Source organism: Abramis brama (assembly GCF_963993115.1).
Source record: "Abramis brama genome assembly, chromosome: 22".
Classification (NCBI taxonomy): Eukaryota; Metazoa; Chordata; class Actinopteri; order Cypriniformes; family Leuciscidae; genus Abramis; species Abramis brama.
In genome coordinates, this window is record NC_139984.1 from 9411620 (window position 1) to 9433944 (window position 22325).

The 22325-nt window shown below is 35.7% G+C and overlaps 2 protein-coding genes across 10 annotated transcripts in view; both read left to right on the forward strand.

Annotated features, from left to right (window-relative positions):
- The window catches only part of tead3a (TEA domain family member 3 a), a 45364-nt gene extending 41410 nt beyond the window's left edge, over nt 1-3954 (forward strand). For all 9 annotated transcript variants that reach the window (XM_084099883.1, XM_084099882.1, XM_084099884.1 and 6 more), the window contains one exon: nt 1048-3954. In XM_084099883.1, the coding sequence (XP_083956009.1) occupies nt 1048-1161 (114 nt within the window). In that variant the 3' untranslated portion in view covers nt 1162-3954. The remainder of the gene's footprint in view (nt 1-1047) is intronic.
- Nucleotides 3955-5714: 1760 nt separating this feature from the next.
- On the forward strand, nt 5715-21954 carry smpd2a (sphingomyelin phosphodiesterase 2a). The gene is made up of 11 exons (XM_084099988.1): nt 5715-5933; nt 6192-6271; nt 7771-7867; nt 8052-8128; nt 9963-10056; nt 12804-12893; nt 12995-13077; nt 13152-13284; nt 13372-13476; nt 16408-16546; nt 19231-21954. The coding sequence occupies exons 1-11, from the start codon at nt 5928-5930 to the stop codon at nt 19626-19628; spliced, it is 1302 nt and encodes a 433-aa protein (XP_083956114.1). The 5' UTR covers nt 5715-5927; the 3' UTR covers nt 19629-21954.
- The last annotated feature ends 371 nt before the right edge of the window (nt 21955-22325 follow it).

Sequence of the window (22325 nt, forward strand, 5' to 3'; positions counted from 1 at the left end):
CGTCGTCGAACTGCCGGCGGCCAATAGATTTCACATGTGCTTCAGACACCGTCCCCATAGCATTAGCAACTGATGCACAGTCTAGTTCCCTTCTTAGGGATCTTAACCCTAAGACGTTTGTTATCAGTATGATTTTTTTCTTTTTACTTTTATTCAGCAAGGACACATTCAATTTAACCAGCATGACAGTGAAGACTTTTACATTGTTTGAAAATACTTTTGTTTCAAACAGTCTGTTCTATTAAACTTTCTATTCATCAAAGAATCCCGAAAAGAAAAAAAATTCACAGTTGCCACAAATATTTTAAGCAGCACAACTGTTTTCAACATTGATAATAATAAGAAATGGTTATTGAGCATCAAATCATCATATTAGAATGATTTCTGAAGGATCATGTGACACTGAAGACTGGAGTAATGATGCTGAAAATTCAGCTTTGCGTCACAGGAATAAATTAAATTTTACAATATATTCAATTAGAAAACAGTTACTTTAAATTGTAATAATATTTCACAATATTATTGTTTTTACTGTATTTTTGATAATATAAATGTATTTAAAAATCTTACCATCACCAAAATGTTGAATGGTAGTTTATTTGTAAGCTCAGTGCTGTCAAAACACAGCTATCAAAAAAGATTTCAGTTTTTCTACTGAACACAAAAAACAACAAAAAAAAAAAAACGTTACATTATTATCAATATTGAATCAATTAGAATTTTTGTATATAATGATATTTTTTTCTTACTTTCAAAATGAAATAATTTTTTTACAATACACTTGCTACTTCAATTCAAATTTAAATAAGGCACTGAATTTGACTTCAAAAACATTATTAACGGTGAGTTGTATGTGTACAGTATTGATTAAAAATGCAAATCAGAAAAAAAAAAAAACAGAATCCAATGAGGGTCATTTATCATTATGGTTGTAATACAGTAAAAATACAAATGTATTTCCAAGCGTATGTCATGCTTTCATTAAAGTTAGTGTTACTATATAGTCTTCTACTACAGTTCTCCCTAAAGTGTTTTTCTCCTCCCCAGGTTGTCACAAACAGAGACACACAAGAGACTTTGCTTTGCATTGCGTTTGTGTTTGAGGTGTCTACAAGTGACCACGGAGCACAGTATCACGTTTACAGACTCGTCAAGGACTGAATGACCGCTGTGCCCAAACACCTCCAGACGCTGGTCATCGAATACGTACGAACAAAAAGAGGAAAAGAAAATTAGACAAACCTGAAGCTCATAAACACAATCATGGACAAAACACAAACCAGGATCCTCTGCACTAGGTTGTGTTGTATATTTAGTCGTGTTCCTTAAAAGGAAAAGAAAATGTACTTTCAGGGATAATTCTATTTCTTCCTTTTTGCTTACCGTTTTTGTGAGAGGAGAGGTTTTGGAATTCTGTGGTGGGTTAATTCTGATTATGACCCTTGTCATGTTTATGGTACTAGACTCTGACGGCACAAAGGTCTTTTTAAAAGTGATCGTAAGCGAATTGGAAAGGAATGCTGGTTAATACAAGTCTTTCTCTAATCAGGAACTTTGTGATAGCATATGTTTGTTCTGACTGTCCTTTTTTCACAATCTTTGGTTTAGACACAGAAGCATGCTACCTCTGACCTTTGATCGGGGTTCAGATTGTGCTCAGAAGGATGAGAAAGTCTTGAAAATAGGAATTTTTTGTATTGGAAAAGACACTGAATGTTTGTTGTGATGGAAAGCGCAAGTTACATGAATGTTACACACTTTTGCAAGTTTTGCTCTCTATTTGGCTTGATTTTCTGTTTTGGAAAGTGCAAATGTGTGAGTTATTTCTACCTCCTGGTGTTACACGAAGTGCTTTTGGAGCCTTTTTACTGCAGAGTTTTGGTTTAAAAAATGGAAGCTTGTTTCTGCCATGGAATGAAACAAAAAGGTAATTGCAACATTTTATCTCACAATTCTGAGATAAAAAGTCACAATTATGAGATATAAACTCACAATTGAGAGGAAAAAGTCAGAATTCTGAGGTATAACACAATTTCTAGGAAAATTAAGGAATTAAGGAATATATACTCAATTGTGAGAAAAAAGTCAGAATTGTTCTCACAATTGCGAGAAAAAAATGGAAAAGACTGAATTGCGAGATATACTCGAATTTGTGAGAAAAAAGTCTGAATTGTGAAATTGCTGAATTTGCTGAAATTGCTCGCGAGAAAAGTTAGAACTGTGATAAGAAAAAGTCTGAATTATGAGATGTAGACTCGCTTTTACGAGAAAAAGTCAGAATTGTGAGATATAATCTCACATTTGTGAGAAAAAAATGGAAAATTCAGAATTGTGAGATATAAACTCGCATTTGTGAGGAAAAAGTCTGAATTGCGGCATGTAAATTCACAATTGTGAGAAAAAAGTTAGAACTGTGGTAACTCACAATTGCGAGAAAAAGTCAGAATTATGATAACTTACAATTGCTAGAAAAAAGTCTGAATTGTGAGATACAGACTTGCTTTTGCGAGAAAAAGTCAGAATTGCTCAACTCACTTTTGCGAGGAAAAAAAGTAGAAAAGTCTGAATTGTGAGATATAAACACAACCGTGGATTATTTTTATTTTTTTTAACTGTGATTAAAAACTCACAATTGCGAGAAAGTCAGAATTATAAGATATAGCTCACAGTTGCAAAGAAAAAGTCTTGAATTGCGGCATATAAACGTACAATTGCGAGAAAAAATGTTAGGATTGTGAGAAAAGTCACAATTACTTTTTTTCCCTCCTAGTGGAAACAAGCTTCCAAATAAAGCCATTTTGCCATAATGATTATTGTGAAAGACAGCACATATGCATGGTTTTACTCCATTGCCCTCATTCTGAGTGCCTTATCACTTTTGTGTCTACCTTCGCCATACTGGCGAGTAAGCAGGAAAATTCAGTAGATCAGGTTACATAGTCCAAAGCAAAAGAGGGCAGATTCACTATTTTCTAGCAAGACAAAACAAATCTCAGCATGTAACACTTGCTTTTAATTTCTCAGTGTTTTTAATATAAGAACTTTATGCTAATTACATCATCGCCAAAGCAATTACACTTAACTAGGTGCTTGAGTATTTTCCTAACAAAAACATTGTATTTTAATGTAAAATTGTAACACATTTTTGAGTGTGGTAAGGCATGTCATTGGTCAACAGGGGATTTTGAACAGCACAAAGTGAAATTAACATTTAATTCCATATCAAAATGTGCAATAAGATCCGGGCTATTCCGATCCACGTGTTCTCAGGTTCTTTCAGTAATGTAGAAACACTCTAGTTTTGGAATGTTAGCATATACAGTATGAGGATTCAATACTCTTTTTATTGTTTGTGATCCACACGTGGCATCCAGCTTGGTGTTGATTTTTTTTTAATCGATTTTTATTTCGTTTTTTTTTTAAACCCGCAATCACCTTCAGTTGTTAGTACATATGATTTTAAAGACGAGCGCCTTGACACTGTGTCGGACGTAATCAGTGACAATCATCTGATTATTTATGGCATCATATTTTGGTACATTTGTATGCATTATGAAGAGCACATGTTGCATAAAAAGGACTGTTTATTTAGTTGTACATTGAAGACTAATCTGTAATATCTTAACCAAAGAATCGAATGTGAACAGCATCCCCCACAAAACCCAGTCTTGCCTTATTGTGTGCTTCGTGTCTTCTACGACATTTTAAAAGAAAAAATCATGCTTCTGTGTGAGAGTGTGTATTTGTGCACTTGAGTGCATATCTGTGTGTTTGTGTGTGTGAGAGAAAAAAAAAAAAAAGAAATAATTTTGAAATTCTACAATGTATATTTTAAGAATGTTACAGGAAAGGTTTTTATGTCTATTCTTTTTTTCATCTTTATTTTTATTTGTTTTTTGCTTTGTTCCAATATAATTTTTGTTCTGGTTAATATTAAATAAGGGTTGTAACGTCTACAGTGTTTCATGTATTTGCCAATTAAAGTGACATTGGAGCCCTGGAAGCTAAAATCTCATCATTAAATCCAACAACAAACACAATTTACACTATAGTGTAATGATATCATTAGGATAATCAATACTGGGCAACAGATGTGACTATATATAATTACACTACTCTTAATAGGGTCACATTTAACTGTGTGTATACACTGGGGAAAAAACATAACAAATGCTAACATCATTAACTGGTAAAAATTACTCTTAAAGGTAACCATTGATGTTTTTTGAAGTGTAGGCTACTTACTGGGGCATAATATGTATTTTGTGTAAATGATTAATCTCAAATATCCAAAAATAAAAATAAATTATATATATATATAGTTTTTCATTTTATTATTAAATATTAACTAGTCTCTATCTCTAGGTCATGTTTTAAGACCGTTCAAGCTGGCAGTTATTAAGCCTCTCATTAAGAAAACACAACTAAACCCAAATGAATTAGCAAATTACAGACCCATTTCAAATCTTTTTAGGTTTGATAGGTACGGTTGAGATCGTACCTATCAAACCGTTACCATTTTGTCTATTTAAATGGGGAAAAATCTAAGATAATGTCAGTAAATTATGGAGTGCCACAAGGATCTGTGTTATGCCCTCTGCTATTTTCAATACATATGCTGCCATTTGTTAATAAGAAAACATGGAATTAGTATCCACTGCCAATGATACTCAGTTATATATTTCATCCAAACCAGATGAAATCTCTAAATTATCCAAGTTGACAGAGTTTGTTAAAGATATACAATACTGGATGACCTGTCAGTTTCTTCTATTAAGTTCAGATAAGACTGAGATATTACTTATTGGACCAAAAACCTGTACACATAATGTCTTAGAATTTGCATTTAGAAGGATGTCCTGTTACTTGATCCCCTACAGTTAAAGACCTGGGTGTTATATTAGACAGCAGCTTGTCCTAACAAGACTACTGCGTTTTGACAAAGACTTTGAGTTAGATTATGGCAGGCACTTCCAGTTTGGGCAAGTTCCACTCAAAAAGACTGAAACAAATCATTTAAAATCATAAGTTTGTGCTACAAATAGGCCCAATTCTTATCCATCAGTCAGTTTGACTGAATGAGCTGTACATTTTCCTTCATGTTCTCATGTTCAGACTTCAAGAGAATAAGGTAACGCTTGGTAATTTAATGTGACGTGATGACAAGATTTGTTCTCCTCAAATCCTTGCGTCTCTTTCCAGGTTTTGTTTTCACACGGATGCTTTAAAATGTAATTGTCTCCTTTTTACTTCTAATTCTTATTAGCAGTGTTTACTGGAATGTTTCTAAAGCAAGTAAATACAAGATTTATTTTCTGTTAAAATGATGGAAATCAATGAAATATTATCACTCAATGTTCCAGCTAATATGTTACATAATACAGACATATAGGCCTATACAGTGATGCTTAACAAGTCCATGCGGAAATAATCAAGCTTTTGGGGTTATTCATGCTATTGTACTAGTAATTTGTTAATGCTTTTTACACTTTTAAATGCACTTTTAATGTTAGATGGTGAATAATGAGTAGAATAATGTAATTTCATTGTACCAATTTTTGTATTATTGCGTTCATAGAGCGAACCTTTCACTGCTTGTTTACAGTTCAACAAAAGTTACTCCCATAATTCGCGCAAAGCGTCATGTGGCGTAGGAAAAAGGTGAATAGCTGAGAAAATACGGGATTAAATGAGTTAACTACATTACCCACAATGCACGCGTGTATTTACAGTATGTCATGCGCACGGGCTATGTTGTGCTGTGTAATGTTAGGTGATACACTAGATACAGTGGAGGTCATTTGACGGGACGATGATGATTATCGACCACTCAATGCGAGAATACGGTCACGCGCTCGGAAAGGGAGCTCGCGGCGAGCGCGAGGCGACTGTAGTGCGCGCGGAGCATCGATCTGAGTGGCAGTCCCATGCAGGTATTTACATGACTAAAGAGAGAGTAGCTTATAAAGTAAGCTTATCACCTTTTTGGTGAAGCTATTGTAGGTGTATAACCCATTAGATAACATAGATCAATATAAAATACGATTGTAAATACTTTTAATAAATGAATAAACAGTAGGGTTTCAAATGTCACTGAGTTTGGCTGCTTTGTGGATTAGTTTAAGCTCCGCCCCCAGTGTGTGTGCAATACACTGGGCTTTAAAGCGCACTCAAATGACTCTCGCTCCCAGGAGCCGGTGAAGCCTGAGCTGCGCGGAACCATGGCAACAGAGCGGCCCTCCAGACTGCGCGTGTTCTCTCTCAACTGCTGGTGAGCGACACGATGATGCTTCCGCGTCGAAATGACGCGCTTCTATCTATCTATCTATCTATCTATCTATCTATCTATCTATCTATCTATCTATCTATCTATCTATCTATCTATCTATCTATATATTTCTGTTCCTGCGCTGCGGAACAATGTTCACTTCTTTAAATGGGTCAGAAATGTAGCTCGCTGTGTTTATTTATTTATCTAGGCTACTTCAAACTTGCGCTTTGCACTTTGAGGTGTGCAACAAACTCATAAAATAGTATTCGTAAGCAAATACATGCATATTTAAATATTAAATAGACCTATGCATGTATTTGCTTACGAATATTGTATGAGTTTGTTGCACACGTCTAAGAGCAAAGCGCAGGTTTGAAGTAGATACATGTAGTAATTAGTATTATTAGGTAATTGAGTAGTAAGTAGTATTAGGTAATTGAGTATTTTTCTTTCATATCTGAGATTTAACAAAATAAAACTTTTTTTTTTTTTTGTCATAAGCTATATTTCATCAATATGCATTCATGTGTATTTGGTGATGTTGGCCTATAAGTCGATTTATCTATAGGAAAGTTCAACTTTATTCAACTTTATTTCCAGACTCAAGGTCCATTAAAAACATACAACAACCTACACAAAATTACATACAATACAAAACATTTAAAATAGACAATTAAGCCAATACTTTCTCATAGATGCGACATTTGCCTCACACTTTAATAATGTATTAGTAAATGTTAAAATGAACATAAACTAGGACTAATAAATGCTGTATAATTATTTTTCATTGTTAGTTCATGTTAACTAATGTAGTTAAATAATGTTAACAAATGGAACCTTATTGTAAAGTGTTGACATTTTTATCTAGTTATGCTCAGCTTAAAAAAAAAATAGTTTATTGTTATAATCTGCTCTTTTATAAATGATTTATAAAAATCCTTAGAACACGTTGTAAGAGATCAGAAAATATTTGCATTGTACGCACTTATGAAAAACCTTTATGAAATATCTCTATTATTCTACCATGCTAGCTAGAACAAGACATTTACTGATCTACTCATCTTTGAGACATATATGTATATATATATATGTTGTTAGTGTGAAGGGTAAAGAAGCACATGAGCAGTCACATGACATAACGTGTGTGTGTGTGTGTGTGTGTGTGTGTGTGTGTGTGTGTGTGTGTGTGTGTGGGCCTCCCGCTCTGCTGATGCCAGCACCGTCAGCACCATGTTCCAGAACAACAGCCCAATCTTCACCAAATGCGCATTAATGCAGATTGTTACTGTACAGCTGAGACAGAAAATGTGGTTTTCAGTACTTCCCCTGATTTAGATGACGCATCACTTTATTAAAGCGTGCATGAATCTGTGAACTGATGAGGTCAGCTGTGTTTATGTACAGGATAATGACTGCATGTGTGTGCAGTTATGGAGGTTTTGTACTGTATGTGGGTTAGAGGTAGATCGCAAGACTGACTGTGGTTTGATGTTTTTCAGGGGAATCCGATTCCTCAGTCAACACTGCGCGCAGCGGTATGAGATGATCGGGGAATTACTGGACCGAGAGCAGCACGACATCGCCCTGTTACAGGAAGTGGGTATCACTGTACACTTTTAACACACTTATCATCAAGTTTTCATTCAGCCCAGTGCCGTCGTGGCTTTAGCACTTCATTTTACACTAATTTCCCTGATGGTCTAATAACACCAGGTCCTAACATCCCACCAAAACTTCATTTTTTTTTTTACTAATCTAGGTTTCTTTGACATTGTTCTAGGTATGGAGTGAAAAAGATTTCCTTTTCCTGAAGGGAAAGCTGTCCTCCTCTCATCCTTATACTCACTATTTCAAGAGGTCAGTTCACCTCACTATGACATGGAGGGACTTTGAATGTTGCTTTGTACTTCAAAGCGATTGGGATTTTGAAAGAGAGACTTTGAAACCTTCTGATCAGCGATCAAGCGGCTAGACACTCTCGCACATTCCAGAGTAATGCATAGAGAAAAAAAAAGATCCTGGTCAAAAGGCGGGAAATAAAATACCCACATAAAGGGATAATTCACCCCCAAAAAATAATAATTCTGTCATCATTTACTCACCCTCATGTTGTTCCAAGCCTGTATGAGTTTCTTTCCTCTGTGGAAACACAAGCCCATGATAGCATTCTGTCAGGAATAGACCAACATTTAAGTTTTTATTTGCTAAAAACCAAACTAACAAATTTGGTGTGTAACATTTGGTTTCAAGACACACAAGAACCATTCTGCTTTCATTGTATGGAAAAGAGCAGGCTGGACATTCTTCAAAAGTTCTCTAGAAAAAAATAGTGCCACATGGTTTTGGAACAACATGAATAAATAAATATGAATAAGTAAATAAATTATTGTTTTTGGGTGAACTGCCCATTTAAAGGTACAGTAAGTGATTTCTGAGAAACACCGTTGAAAGTGGATCGGACCGAGCAGCACAACACACTTGTAGCCAATCAGCAGTAGGGGGTGTGTTACTCATGATGGAGGAGGAGAGAGAGTGAGCCAATCAGCAGTAGGGGGTGTGTTACTCATGATGGGGAAGGAGAGAGAGTGAGCCAATCAGCAGTAGGGGGTGTGTTACTCATGATGGGGGAGAAGAGAGAGTGAGCCAATCAGCAGTAGGGGGTGTGTTACTCATGATGGGGGAGAAGAGAGAGTGAGCCAATCAGCAGTAGGGGGTGTGTTACTCATGATGGGGGAGGAGAGAGAGTGAGCCAATCAGCAGTAGGGGGCGTGTCCAACCATGATGGGGGAGGAGAGAGAGTGAGCCGATCAGCAGTAGGGTAAGAAACGCTGTAGAAAGCGAGATGGCTGAGAGACATTACAAAAGAGAAAAACTCTTAAAAAAGAGGAATTTCACTGGTTATGATCAGGCAAGAGCTTTATGACATGGGTTTATATTAGAAAAGCTTTCCAGCGATAGAGACCTAAGCGGGAAGGCCTGAAAACGGACAGCGAGGTTGTGTTTTTTCTGCTCCATACGTGAGTAACATTGGTTTTGATATGTTTCACAGCATCAAGATATCCTGTTGTTATAATGTTAGCTATAGTTACAGGACAGTTTTGAGTGTTATTGTTTGTTTGGACCTGGTGTACTGCTGGCAACTTACAATGAACTCTTGCTTGTATATATTCTTGTGTGCTGAATGTAATTTGTTTGCTTCCTTGTCGTTTGTTCGCCAACCTCGCTTTATTTTTCGCGAAGCTTTATTTTGCTTCACTTCAGCTATGATAAAGTGGGTGGAGCAATGAAGGGAGGGCTGTGTTTGTTTGAGTTGATCTCAAATATCAACAGTGTTTCTCAGAAATCTCTTACTGCACCTTTAAGAAGTTTAAAGTCTTATTTTGAGATATCTGATTGAACATTCCTTCATGAACTGAGTATCTTCAGTCGACCTTTATGTCTTATCCTTATCATTATGAGACAAGAAAAAAGCATTGATCTTATGACATGCAATCAATAAATCTGAATTGGCAGAATTTGTAATCATTTAACTTATCTAGGAAGCAGCACTACTGCAGTTCCTACTAATACTCAAAATGAGTGCAGCTGCCTGCTTGCTGGTGTTTACACAGCTGAATGTGTGTTTTCATAGATGAGAGATACCTAAAGGAAACTGTTATTTTGTATCTGACATGCTGTGTTGTGTTTCCAGTGGAGTCATTGGCAGTGGTCTTGCTGTCTTCTCCAAACACAGAATCCAGGACGCTCTGCTCTACCAGTACTCTCTCAATGGCTACCCATATATGGTAAGTTATTTCAGGATACTACTGTAGCTATATATACTGCCATCAGACATTTTTGCGAAATGATGCAAACTATAATTTACTTTTTGTCCTAGGTACTGATTTCTAAAATACTGAAGCTGTGCTAGTTTCATTATCATCTCATTGTGCTTTATAATATTTTTTCAAGTTCTCTCATATAACTCTGCATTCTCTTTCTTCTCACACAAAAAACCCTCAACATTAATAGTTCATGACTATTTATTTGCTTAATTATTGTGTAATGCGTCTCCATGTTGGGGTTCTGATCACCCTGTCGAAAGTGAGCTAAGAAGCTGACTTAACTTTATTGCTTAGGAAAAACTGGGATCACACACTACCAGACTTTCAAGTTGTTAGGAACAAAATAAACTAATTCAGAAAAACGTGCCTCGTTGCTAGGAGAAGACACGTGACAAATGACAACAATATAGCCAAAATCGCATACTATAAGACATTTGGTTTGAAACTTACTTTGCGACCGTTAAAAAAAAAGTATGTTCTGTATAGTATGAATGTGTGTAGTAGGAATGTAGTCGGACTTACTACATCCGCCATGTTGTTACTGTCATGTGACCTTCCAGCGTCAGTTGTGTCGCTTCACTGCCATTCACAAATCCTCTCCCGTGGCCTCATGGGATAGTAAAGTGTCCACCGTATGCACACTTCAGAATCTGTTTTCCGAATTCGGGCGCACACCTACGGCTCATGTGAAGTCCTGTATACGGTGCGCTGCTCATATGAACTCAATCGTACTAAATCGGCGAAGTGAACCGCTATTGATGACATGATTCGATAAATCTGTGTGTTTGTGTGTGTTCTCACTTACTTTCTTGACAAGAGTGACTGACGCACTGCAAGCAGAGAGAATGTATCTTAGAAGTATATTTGGTAACACTTTATTTTATAGTGTTCTTGTAACATGTTACATGCAGTTACTGTATAGCAATTATTATAACTTACATGCAACTAATCCTAAGTACATGCAGTTAATTCTTATTACTCTTAAATGTACAACTTATACAACTTAAATGTATAATTACATGGACTGTAACAACTGAAAATAAAGTGTAACCAATATATATATATATATATATATATATATATATATATATATATATATATATATATATATATATATATATATTGGTTACACTTTATTTTCAGTTGTTACAGTCCATGTAATTATACATTTAAGTTGATGTAATTATACATTTAAGTTGATGTGCATATATATATATTTTTTTTTAAACTGTACTTGCAGAAAATTGTATATGGTAACATTTTATTTTACAGTGTCCTTGTTATATAGGTTACATGTACTTACCATAGCAATAACAGTAAATTATGCATAATTACATGCAACTAACCCTAAACCAAATCCTAATCTACCCTATCGTAAGTACATGTTGTTGATTAATATTACTCGGTACATAAATATGTAATTACACTGTAAAATGACACCTATGCATGAAATTGTGAGTTATTTTGAATTGAAGTTGAAATGTGAGGAATGTGTGCTTAAATTACTATTTAATTATTATTTATTGATCAAATCTAGTAATTTAAAAAATGAAATAAAAATCTCCTAAAAAATTGCATTAAAAAATATAAAAATATGAAATAAAATAAGCTTTCTGGACAAAAAAAGAAAAAAAAGAAGTATAATTTTAGGGCTTCGGGTCATTTTGACCCGCGAGGGAAAGATGTGTTACAAAGTGCGAAGGAAGTGTAACCTTTAATATTAATGAAATAAAAGGCAAGTACACTTTTATGATTGTTTCTTAACACACTTAAGTACACTTTTAAAAATGTAACTTTGTAATAATGTCAAATTAAAAGGTTTGGTAACACTTTATTTTACAGTGTCCTTGTTACACATGGTACATGTATTTACTGTAGTAATAACCATAAATTATGCATAATTTCATGCAACTACTAACCCTAAACCAAACCCTAAAGTTACCCTATAGTAAGTATGTAGTTAATTATTATTACACAGTACTTAAATATATAATTACACTGTAACAAGGACACCTTAAAATAAAGTGTAACCAAAGTTTTACTTTAAAGTACATTTAAAATCATTATGTTTTAATAGTCTTCTGTCGTGCTTTAAATAAGTACACTTATTTGAATGTGTTTACTAACATACTAAAGCAGATATAAAGTACATGATTATAATTTTAACTGTAGTGTGTTATTCATAATTATATTTAAAGTTAATATACTTTAAATGTACTAAATTACATTTACTCATTACAAATGTGTTACAAATTTAAATGCATGACATACAAGTTACAATAGAAATTAAGTTAACCATAATTAGTTTACCATAAATCCTTGTCAGTGCATTCAGCAGTAACTTTAACCATATTTTTCAAAGAAAATAGAAGTTATTATGAAATTACATATAAAGATGTGCTTAAGTGAGTGCAAAAAGCACTCTTAAGTTTAACTAACTGCATTTAATATCATTTTCATGTCATTGAAATTAACACCCAAGTATCCGAAAACAGTACATTCAGTTTGCACTTAAATTCCTTTAAAGTATATTATTTGTGTAATAAGCACTCTTTTTGAAAGTGTCGTTTTTCACAAGGGACATAATGTGACTAGATTTGGTAGATGAATCTGATATGTGTTTTGTTTCTTTATACTGATGGTACAATGATTCATGTAACAACTTTCTAGCTTGAAGAATTACATATATGTGTGTGTGTTCATCTCAGGTGCGTCATGGCGACTGGTTCGGAGGCAAAGCAGTTGGCCTGGTCATTGTTGACGTTTTTGGGTTAAAGGCTCACGTCTATGTTACTCATGTAAGTCAGTCTCTAAAGTCTGATCTGGCTTTGTGTTGTCCATGCTCAGTCGAGTAACTGGAGACGATGCACCTTTAGTAATGACACTGCTTTGCTCTCAGTTGCATGCGGAGTACTCCAGGGCTCACGATGAATACCTGCCCCACAGAATAGTGCAGTCCTGGGAACTACTGCAGTTTGTACGGTAAGAGAAAGTGCGTTTTCTAGAGAAAAGAGGTCATGTTCCTTCAGGAAACTCATATTGTATGGCTTCTTTAGCCACACGTCCTGTGGAGCAGACCTGGTGATCCTGGGAGGGGATCTGAACATGCACCCTCAGGACCTTGGGAACCGTCTCCTTAGATCCCACACTGGCCTCAGAGACTGCTATACTGAGACAGACATGTTTGATGTGAGCGCACTTCCTTTCACATGTGTGTTCAGTTTGTTTGTGTGTCCTGCTTTTCTCTAAAGCATCACTTTCTGTTGCTCTCGGCAGGGGTGTGAAGACGGACACACGCTGATAGCAGACAATCACTTCACAAAGACGCAGGATCTCATTCCTTTTGAGAAGGGCATCAGGATTGACTACATTCTCATCAAGGTAAATTCATCTCAAACGATAATCTTATAATATTATATATTATAAATTAACTTCCCCACCAGCTTACCAGTTACCAGCCACCACCAGAAATTCTGATCATTTTCATAAAAAGGATATATATATATATATATATATATATATATATATATATATATATATATATATACAGTGAGGAAAATAAGTATTTGAACACCCTGCTATTTTGCAAGTTCTCCCACTTGGAAATCATGGAGGGGTCTGAAATTGTCATCGTAGGTGCATGTCCACTGTGAGAGATATAATCTAAAAAAAAAAATCCAGAAATCACAATATATGATTATTTAACTATTTATTTGTATGATACAGCTGCAAATAAGTATTTGAACACCTGTCTATCAGCTAGAATTCTGACCCTCAAATACCTGTTAATCTGCCTTTAAAATGTCCACCTCCACTCCATTTATTATCCTAAATTAGATGCACCTGTTTGAGGTCGTTAGCTGCATAAAGACACCTGTCCACCCCATACAATCAGTAAGAATCCAACTACTAACATGGCCAAGACCAAAGAGCTGTCCAAAGACACTAAAGACAAAATTGTACACCTCCACAAGGCTGGAAAGGGCTACGGGGAAATTGCCAAGCAGCTTGGTGAAAAAAGGTCCACTGTTGGAGCAATCATTAGAAAATGGAAGAAGCTAAACATGACTGTCAATCTCCCTCGGACTGGGGCTCCATGCAAGATCTCACCTCGTGGGGTCTCAATGATCCTAAGAAAGGTGAGAAATCAGCCCAGAACTACACGGGAGGAGCTGGTCAATGACCTGAAAAGAGCTGGGACCACCGTTTCCAAGGTTACTGTTGGTAATACACTAAGACGTCATGGTTTGAAATCATGCATGGCACGGAAGGTTCCCCTGCTTAAACCAGCACATGTCAAGGCCCGTCTTAAGTTTGCCAATGACCATTTGGATGATCCAGAGGAGTCATGGGAGAAAGTCATGTGGTCAGATGAGACCAAAATAGAACTTTTTGGTCATAATTCCACTAAACGTGTTTGGAGGAAGAAGAATGATGAGTACCATCCCAAGAACACCATCCCTACTGTGAAGCATGGGGGTGGTAGCATCATGCTTTGGGGGTGTTTTTCTGCACATGGGACAGGGCGACTGCACTGTATTAAGGAGAGGATGACCGGGGCCATGTATTGCAAGATTTTGGGGAACAACCTCCTTCCCTCAGTTAGAGCATTGAAGATGGGTCGAGGCTGGGTCTTCCAACATGACAATGACCCGAAGCACGCAGCCAGGATAACCAAGGAGTGGCTCTGTAAGAAGCATATCAAGGTTCTGGCGTGGCCTAGCCAGTCTCCAGACCTAAACCCAATAGAGAATCTTTGGAGGGAGCTCAAACTCCGTGTTTCTCAGCGACAGCCCAGAAACCTGACTGATCTAGAGAAGATCTGTGTGGAGGAGTGGGCCAAAATCCCTCCTGCAGTGTGTGCAAACCTGGTGAAAAACTACAGGAAACGTTTGACCTCTGTAATTGCAAACAAAGGCTACTGTACCAAATATTAACATTGATTTTCTCAGGTGTTCAAATACTTATTTGCAGCTGTATCATACAAATAAATAGTTAAAAAATCATACATTGTGATTTCTGGATTTTTTTTTTTCGATTATGTCTCTCACAGTGGACATGCACCTACGATGACAATTTCAGACCCCTCCATGATTTCTAAGTGGGAGAACTTGCAAAATAGCAGGGTGTTCAAATACTTATTTTCCTCACTATATATATATATATATATATATATATATATATATATATATATAGCATTAAGCTTTAATATTTCTTTTTTACCCCAAAAGCAGAGGGTCTGTTCTTTCTTTTGAAATATATGTATATATATATATATATATATATATATATATATATATATATATATATATATATATATATATATATATATATATATATATATATATATATATATATATATATATATATATATATACATATATTTCAAAAGAAAGAACAGACCCTCTGCTTTTGGGGTAAAAAAGAAATATTAAAGCTTAATGCATTCTTTGTTTTTTTTATCAGCACTTGAATATATATATATGAATGACTCACTTCTTTTTTTTTTTCAAATTCAGCAAGGACGCATTAAATTGATAAAATGTGACAGTAAAGACATTTATAATGTTGCAAAAGATTTCTATTTCAAATAAATACTGTTCTTTTAAACTTTTTATTCATGAAAGACACAGAAAATTCCCAGATTTCAGCTTTGATCACAGGAATAAATTACATTTTAAAATATATTCCCATTCAATTCAATTCAGTTCAATTCACCTTTATTTGTATAGCGCTTTTCACAATACACATCGTTTCAAAGCAGCTTTACAGAAAATGAATGAGTCCACATTACAATTAAGAGTGTTCTGTCATCAGTTAACTGTCTAAGTTATGTATTTCAGAAGTGTACATATACAAATCACATTTAGCTAAAAATGTATTAATTTAAACAATGTAATAATTTAAGGCAGAAACAATGAGCTCATTGAAGTAATGAATACTTGTTTGCTAACAAATGATTATGACAGAAAATTGTAGCATACGTGCATGTTGATTCAGAGTTTGTGATAGATACAATAGAAAACAGCTATTTTAATGTGTAATATTAATTCAAAATATTACTGTTTTTACTGTATTTTTGATTAAATTCATTTCAAAAACATAAAACATTTTTTTAACAACCACAAAGTTTTGAAAGTTTAATGTATAATATATATTTTATATATATATATATATAAATCTGTCATTATTTACTCAAACCTTTTTCTTTTTGCTTTACTCTGTGAAACAAAATAGGAGATGTTATATAAAGTATTCATGCTTGCTCTTCCATATAACATTTTTAACATTAGTCTTCTTCTTCTTGTGAAGGGCTCCCATAGAGTGAACATGAAATGTGAGTCCCTGTCCACTACCAAGGGTTCAGTGGCTGATAAACCCTTCCCGTACTCTGACCACGAGGCCCTGACCGCTGACCTGGCCCTGCTGCGGTCACAGGACAGCAGGAACGGTGAGTACAGAACCTCACGAGGGATCGTTTCAGTGGTTTATATGCACACCTCTAACTCTCATGACGAGATGGTGAGATATTGTACAGCTTGAAGTGTAGGAGAACATGCGACTTCTATAGTTTTCTTTCCCCAATTATAATCATAGTGTGTTTAGGGGTGGATGATTACTTTTACGCTGGAGTCATTCAGTAATAACAGTAATATAGTGAAATAGTATTATCATTCAAAATAACTGTTTTCTAAACTAGTGTAAAATGTAATTTATTCCTGTGATCAAAGCTGAATTTTCAGCATGATTACTCCAGTCTTCAGTGTCACATGATCCTTCAGAAATCATTCTGATATTATGATTTGATGCTCAAGAAACTTTTATTATTATTATCAATGTTGTAAACAGTCTTGCTGCTTCATGTTTTTGTGGAAACATATATTTTTGTGGATTCTTTGATGAATAGAAAGTTCAAAAGAACAACATTTGTACATATATTTACTGTCACTTTTGATCAATTTAATGCATCCTTGCCGAATAAAATCATTATTTAAAACAAACAAACAAACAACAACAACAACAAAAACATTTAATGTCCCCAAACTTTTGAACAGTAGTGTAATTTTAGGTTGTACATTGTGTGTCATTTCTTATGATTTTACCATCTCACAAATGAGTATGGCTTCTCACGAGACCCGATTGACATCAGCAATGGCATTTTGGTATTATTTTTCCTTATGTTTAGACGTGAAGTAAATATGCAAGTAGGGACAAAAGCTACATGCCAATATATTTGTCCTTACAGTAGTTACAATATGAATTTCATAACATTTGTGTGATTCTTCAGCACATCGTTCAGTCAAATACCATGTGATGGAAGACCTATATGACATTTTTAAGACAATTTACAATAAAATGACTTTCCTTTAATAGTTTACACTAACTTTTCTTTGTCCAATAACAAACAAGATTTCAGGGAGTCCTACAAAAAAGCTTAACATGTTCCCAAAGCAGCATTCTGGTGGTGCACAGAGACATGCTGGTGACATTTACTCTGTGACAAAATGCCTTTATATAAGGTACTGTAGATGGAGGTATTTTGTGTCAGCTGACAAAAAGGAATGTGGGAAAACTGGAATACAGGACTACCTACAGAATAGTGGATATGTGATTGTTATGAGAGTTATGGTATGTTGGTTTCACATGTTTGAGGAGTGTTTGTGATGTATCACAGCAACCCATCTTTCCAATATACATAGTTGAATTATTGTGCATAATGAGGTTAGTTCACCCAAAAATGAAACTTATCCCATAATTTACTCACCCTCAAGCCATCCTAAGTGTATATGACTTACTTCTTTCAGCCAAACACAAACTGAGTTATATTAAAATAACCGGGCTCTTCCAAGCTTTACAATGAGAGTTTTTGAAGCCCAAAAAAGTGCATCCCTCCATCATAAAAGTAATCCATACGGCTCCAGTGGATTAATAAAGGCCTTCTGAAGCGAAGCCATGCGTTTTTGTAAGAAAAATAGCCATATTTATAACTTTATAAACTATAATCACTGACGAGTCTAGTTCCGGCGTCGGGTCAGAGGTCACTCTCCTGCCGGAACTAGACTCGCACTGAAAACCCCTAAGAGACTTCTTTTAGAACTAAACCAACCCCAAACTTTTGAGGGATAGACTTACTCGGTTTTAAATGTAAAAAGCTGTGGAAAGTTATAAGTGATCAAGGAGCTTTACACAGCTTTTTACATTTAAAACCGAGTAAGTCTATCCCTCACAGGCTCACTTTCATACCTGTCATGGCGCTGCTCTGAATGAGGTCTATTCTACACTTTTATTGAAATTACAATATCATGGTTTCACTGTATGTTGTTTGTTTCAATATGGTTGCCCATCAAAAGCTTGGGGTTGGTTTAGTTTCTAAAAGAAGTCTCTTAGGGGTTTTCAGTGCGAGTCTAGTTCCGGCAGGAGAGTGACCTCTGACCTGACGCCGGAACTAGACTCGTCAGTGATTATAGTTTATAAAGTTATAAATATGGATGTTTTTCTTACAAAAACGCATGGCTTCGCTTCAGAAGGCCTTTATTAATCCACTGGAGCCGTATGGATTACTTTTATGATGGAGGGATGCACTTTTTTGGGCTTCAAAAACTCTCATTGTAAAGCTTGGAAGAGCCCGGATATTTTAATATAACTCAGTTTGTGTTTGGCTGAAAGAAGTAAGTCATATACACTTAGGATGGCTTGAGGGTGAGTAAATTATGGGATAAGTTTCATTTTTGGGTGAACTAACCTCATTATGCACAATAATTCAACTATGTATATTGGAAAGATGGGTTGCTGTGATACATCACAAACACTCCTCAAACATGTGAAACCAACATACAGTACCATAACTCTCATAACAATCACATATCCACTATTCTGTAGGTAGTCCTGTATTCCAGTTTTCCCACATTCCTTTTTGTCAGCTGACGCAATATACCTCCATCTACAGTACCTTATATAAATGCAAATTATATAAATGCAAATTTTGTCACAGAGTATTGTTTGGAGGTTTTTTTTTTTTTTGTCTACTGAAATTTCTCGGAAAGATATTTTTTACAGTGTTTCGTCAGCAGAACAATCCCAAAACACATTAAATAACAGTACAACCCACTTATGTTTTTATTGTGTATCCTCCAGCACTTCCTGTGTCAGAGCGTATGGAGGTGGTCTCAGAGGCGCGTGCGGTGGTGAAGGAAGGCCTGTGTCTAACAGAAGCCCTGCGGGACAAAGCCTCGCGTCTGATGTGCGGTGCTCTCCTGCTCCTGCTGCTGGTCTTCCTGCCCTGCCTGTGCCACTTCTCCTTCACCACCACGGGGTTTGTGGGAGCCGTGTGCATGGGCGCACTCCTCTCTGGAGCTCTGCTATACCTGCTCTTCACCACACACATCAAAGTCCTGAAAGAGACTGAAGACCAGATGCTGCTGACCTCAAACGAGCTCCACACTAAACTCACAGGATGTAGAGCGTCTGGATCTTCATCTTCCGATGGCTCTCCAGAGCTCCAGCCGTCGAGTTCCTTTAAACGGGAGGAATAAGGTTGACCCCTAAGGCCCTGTTTACACCTGGTGTTAAGATGCGTTTTGGTGGATCGGATCACAAGTAGACGAGGGAGACACATTCCCGTTTACACCCGGTGTTTTAATCCGTCTCTTTTGTCCACTTTCAACCACTTCTGTCCTGATTTCTTCGAGGGGAGGGTCTATGGGTGGGGAAATGTATGTTTTTTTTTTCAGATCATTCGATCTAACGCACAAAATAAGCTCGCGCAATTTAAATTTAAATTAAATTAAAAAATGTAATAACAGAGAGACAACGGGAAAACATACGGCGAGCATCAGCTTTAGTTTCTGCTTTGATAGCGGCAAAAGCAGCCGAACGTTGCGTGTTATAAATCAGGAATGGTGAGAGAACATTGTGCTTGGTATGTTTTTCATCTTCAAACCAAACTTGGGTCTTCAGCCGACAAAGTTTAAATCCCGTCTGGCTAGTGTGCTTCCTACCCGATCTCACGGAAATTCGTACGGATTTTATGAGGTGGCTAATTCGTTTGAATTTGTACAAATGACCTACACCTGACCCCGCCCCTAAACCTATCCGTCACTGGGGTTTAGACAAATCGTACGAATTTGTACAACGTATGAATTAGCCACCTTTTACTCACTCGTACGACGTACGAATTAGCCACCTTTTACTCACTCGTACGAATTCGTACGAATTGGTTGTGAGATAACGTTGAGCGCTTCCCATAATGTTTACGCATCAAGTCAGTATGTGGAGAGAAGTCGGTCTTTTGTGGCTGTTTGAACACATTCGACCACATGAGTGTTTACACTACGAAAGCAATCTGGTCCAATGCGTTTTCAACTACCTCTGGAAGTGGTGGAAAGTAGACAAGCTCAAAACGTTTTAGACTCGTTTACACCATTTAGCGTCGTCCACTTATGATCCGATCGACCAAAACGCATCTTAATACCTGGTGCAAACAGGGTCTGAGTGCTGGTCCGGGATCAGGTTACTGTACCTCAGTGTTACATAATAGCTATTAGGATATAACTTGAAGAGCTGACCCGAGATCAGTGCTGTGAGGCTATACCTACCTCAACTCAGTCAATGGCGGCATTAATTGTTACGGAGCTGCTGCTGTTTTGCATTTCGACAACTCAAAATCTGGAAGGCTTGAATGGAAAGCCCTGTTCGTTTTCACGAGGGCGAGTTATTCAGTTCTGTGCTTGTCACTGCTTGTAAAGACACTGCTTACTGATATTTTAATGTAACTCGAAAGAGACGATTTTTTTTAACGGTTTGTTGTTAAAGTATTACTAGCGCCACATTTTAGGCAATTATGGACACTGTTTGAATGTCATTTCATCGTAATAATGAATAAATAAATCACTATTCTAAAGCATTTTCATATTTACTGTAGGGTGTTTTAAATAATTATCTTTCTTTCCACAAGATAGTGCTGTTGCTCTTGTGTGTAGGAACACAAATGGGCCAACTTAAGCAGACAACTTCTTCTTAACCCTAAATTCTAAAACATAAATATTAAGCCATTGTTATGACATTGAATTCGGGTAGCACTTTATTTTACAGTCCTGTTTCACATTAACATACTATGTACTTATTATAGTAATTTCAATAACTGGTTAATAACTAGGGTCCCACTTTATATTAAGTGGCTTTAAGTACTATGTACTTACATTGAAATTAATTATTTGATACAATGTACTTATTGTGTAACTACATGTTTTTACATTGTACTTACATTTTAAAAATTCCTGCATGTAATTACAGCTGTAATTAATTTATGTAATTACATTTGTAATTACACAGTTGACCCTTCCCTTACACCTTAAACCTACCCAATCCACCACACCTGTCCCTAACCTTACCCGTATCACACCTCAATAGCAGCAAAAGTGTTTTACAATACAACATGAACACAATAAGTACATTGTACTTATTTTTTGATGTAAGTACACAGTACTTAACGCCACTTAATATAAAGTGGGACCATAACTAGGTATTAACCCTGAACCTACACCTAAACCTTACCTTAACTCATGTATAGTTACATTATATTACCAGTAATTTCTTAGGTAAATACACTGTAAGTGCACGTACTGTAAAAGGAAGTGACACAGAAATTTGTATAATGAAGTGAATATATCTCTGGTTTGTGGAACTAAAGAGTAAACAATACAATTAAGTTTCTAATTTTGTTTCTGTTTGCTGTGGTTAACAAGCTATTTTTATTTTTAGCTTTCATTTGGTTTCAGTGGAAGTCTAAACTGGTTCCAGTGAAGATACAAACAGCAGCAAATTTTCCTTTCAATAAATTTGAAGGTAGTAAAAAGATAATGTGTTTTTTACTTAATAGTGGGTAGTTGACAAATAACATATTTGGGTTAATATATTTATACAATGTTATTTACATTATATATTTAATTATTAAATTATATAATATTATATATTAAATTATCTATAGACAGACAAAGTACAAATATTCTGCCTCGTTTAATATGAGGTCGTAAATCCACATGCAAGATACACAAAAATATGATATTGTTTTAGCTCTAGCTTATCATACTGCAGGCCATTGATATTTTATTAACTAGCCTATACAGACTTCAAAGGCAACTGGCTTAAGATTGTGGCTTAGCAGGTATTTACCATATTGAATGAGCAGTTTGGGAAACCATTGCCATAATAAGTAAAATTAAAAAACAAAT

What these genes read in the sequence shown, in the direction of transcription:
- smpd2a (XM_084099988.1), top strand. An exon ending in ACATCGCCCTGTTACAGGAA is followed by an intron (nt 7,868 to 8,051) that starts GTGGGTATCACT and finishes ACATTGTTCTAG; the next exon opens with GTATGGAGTGAAAAAGATTT. An exon ending in CTCACGTCTATGTTACTCAT is followed by an intron (nt 12,894 to 12,994) that starts GTAAGTCAGTCT and finishes CTTTGCTCTCAG; the next exon opens with TTGCATGCGGAGTACTCCAG.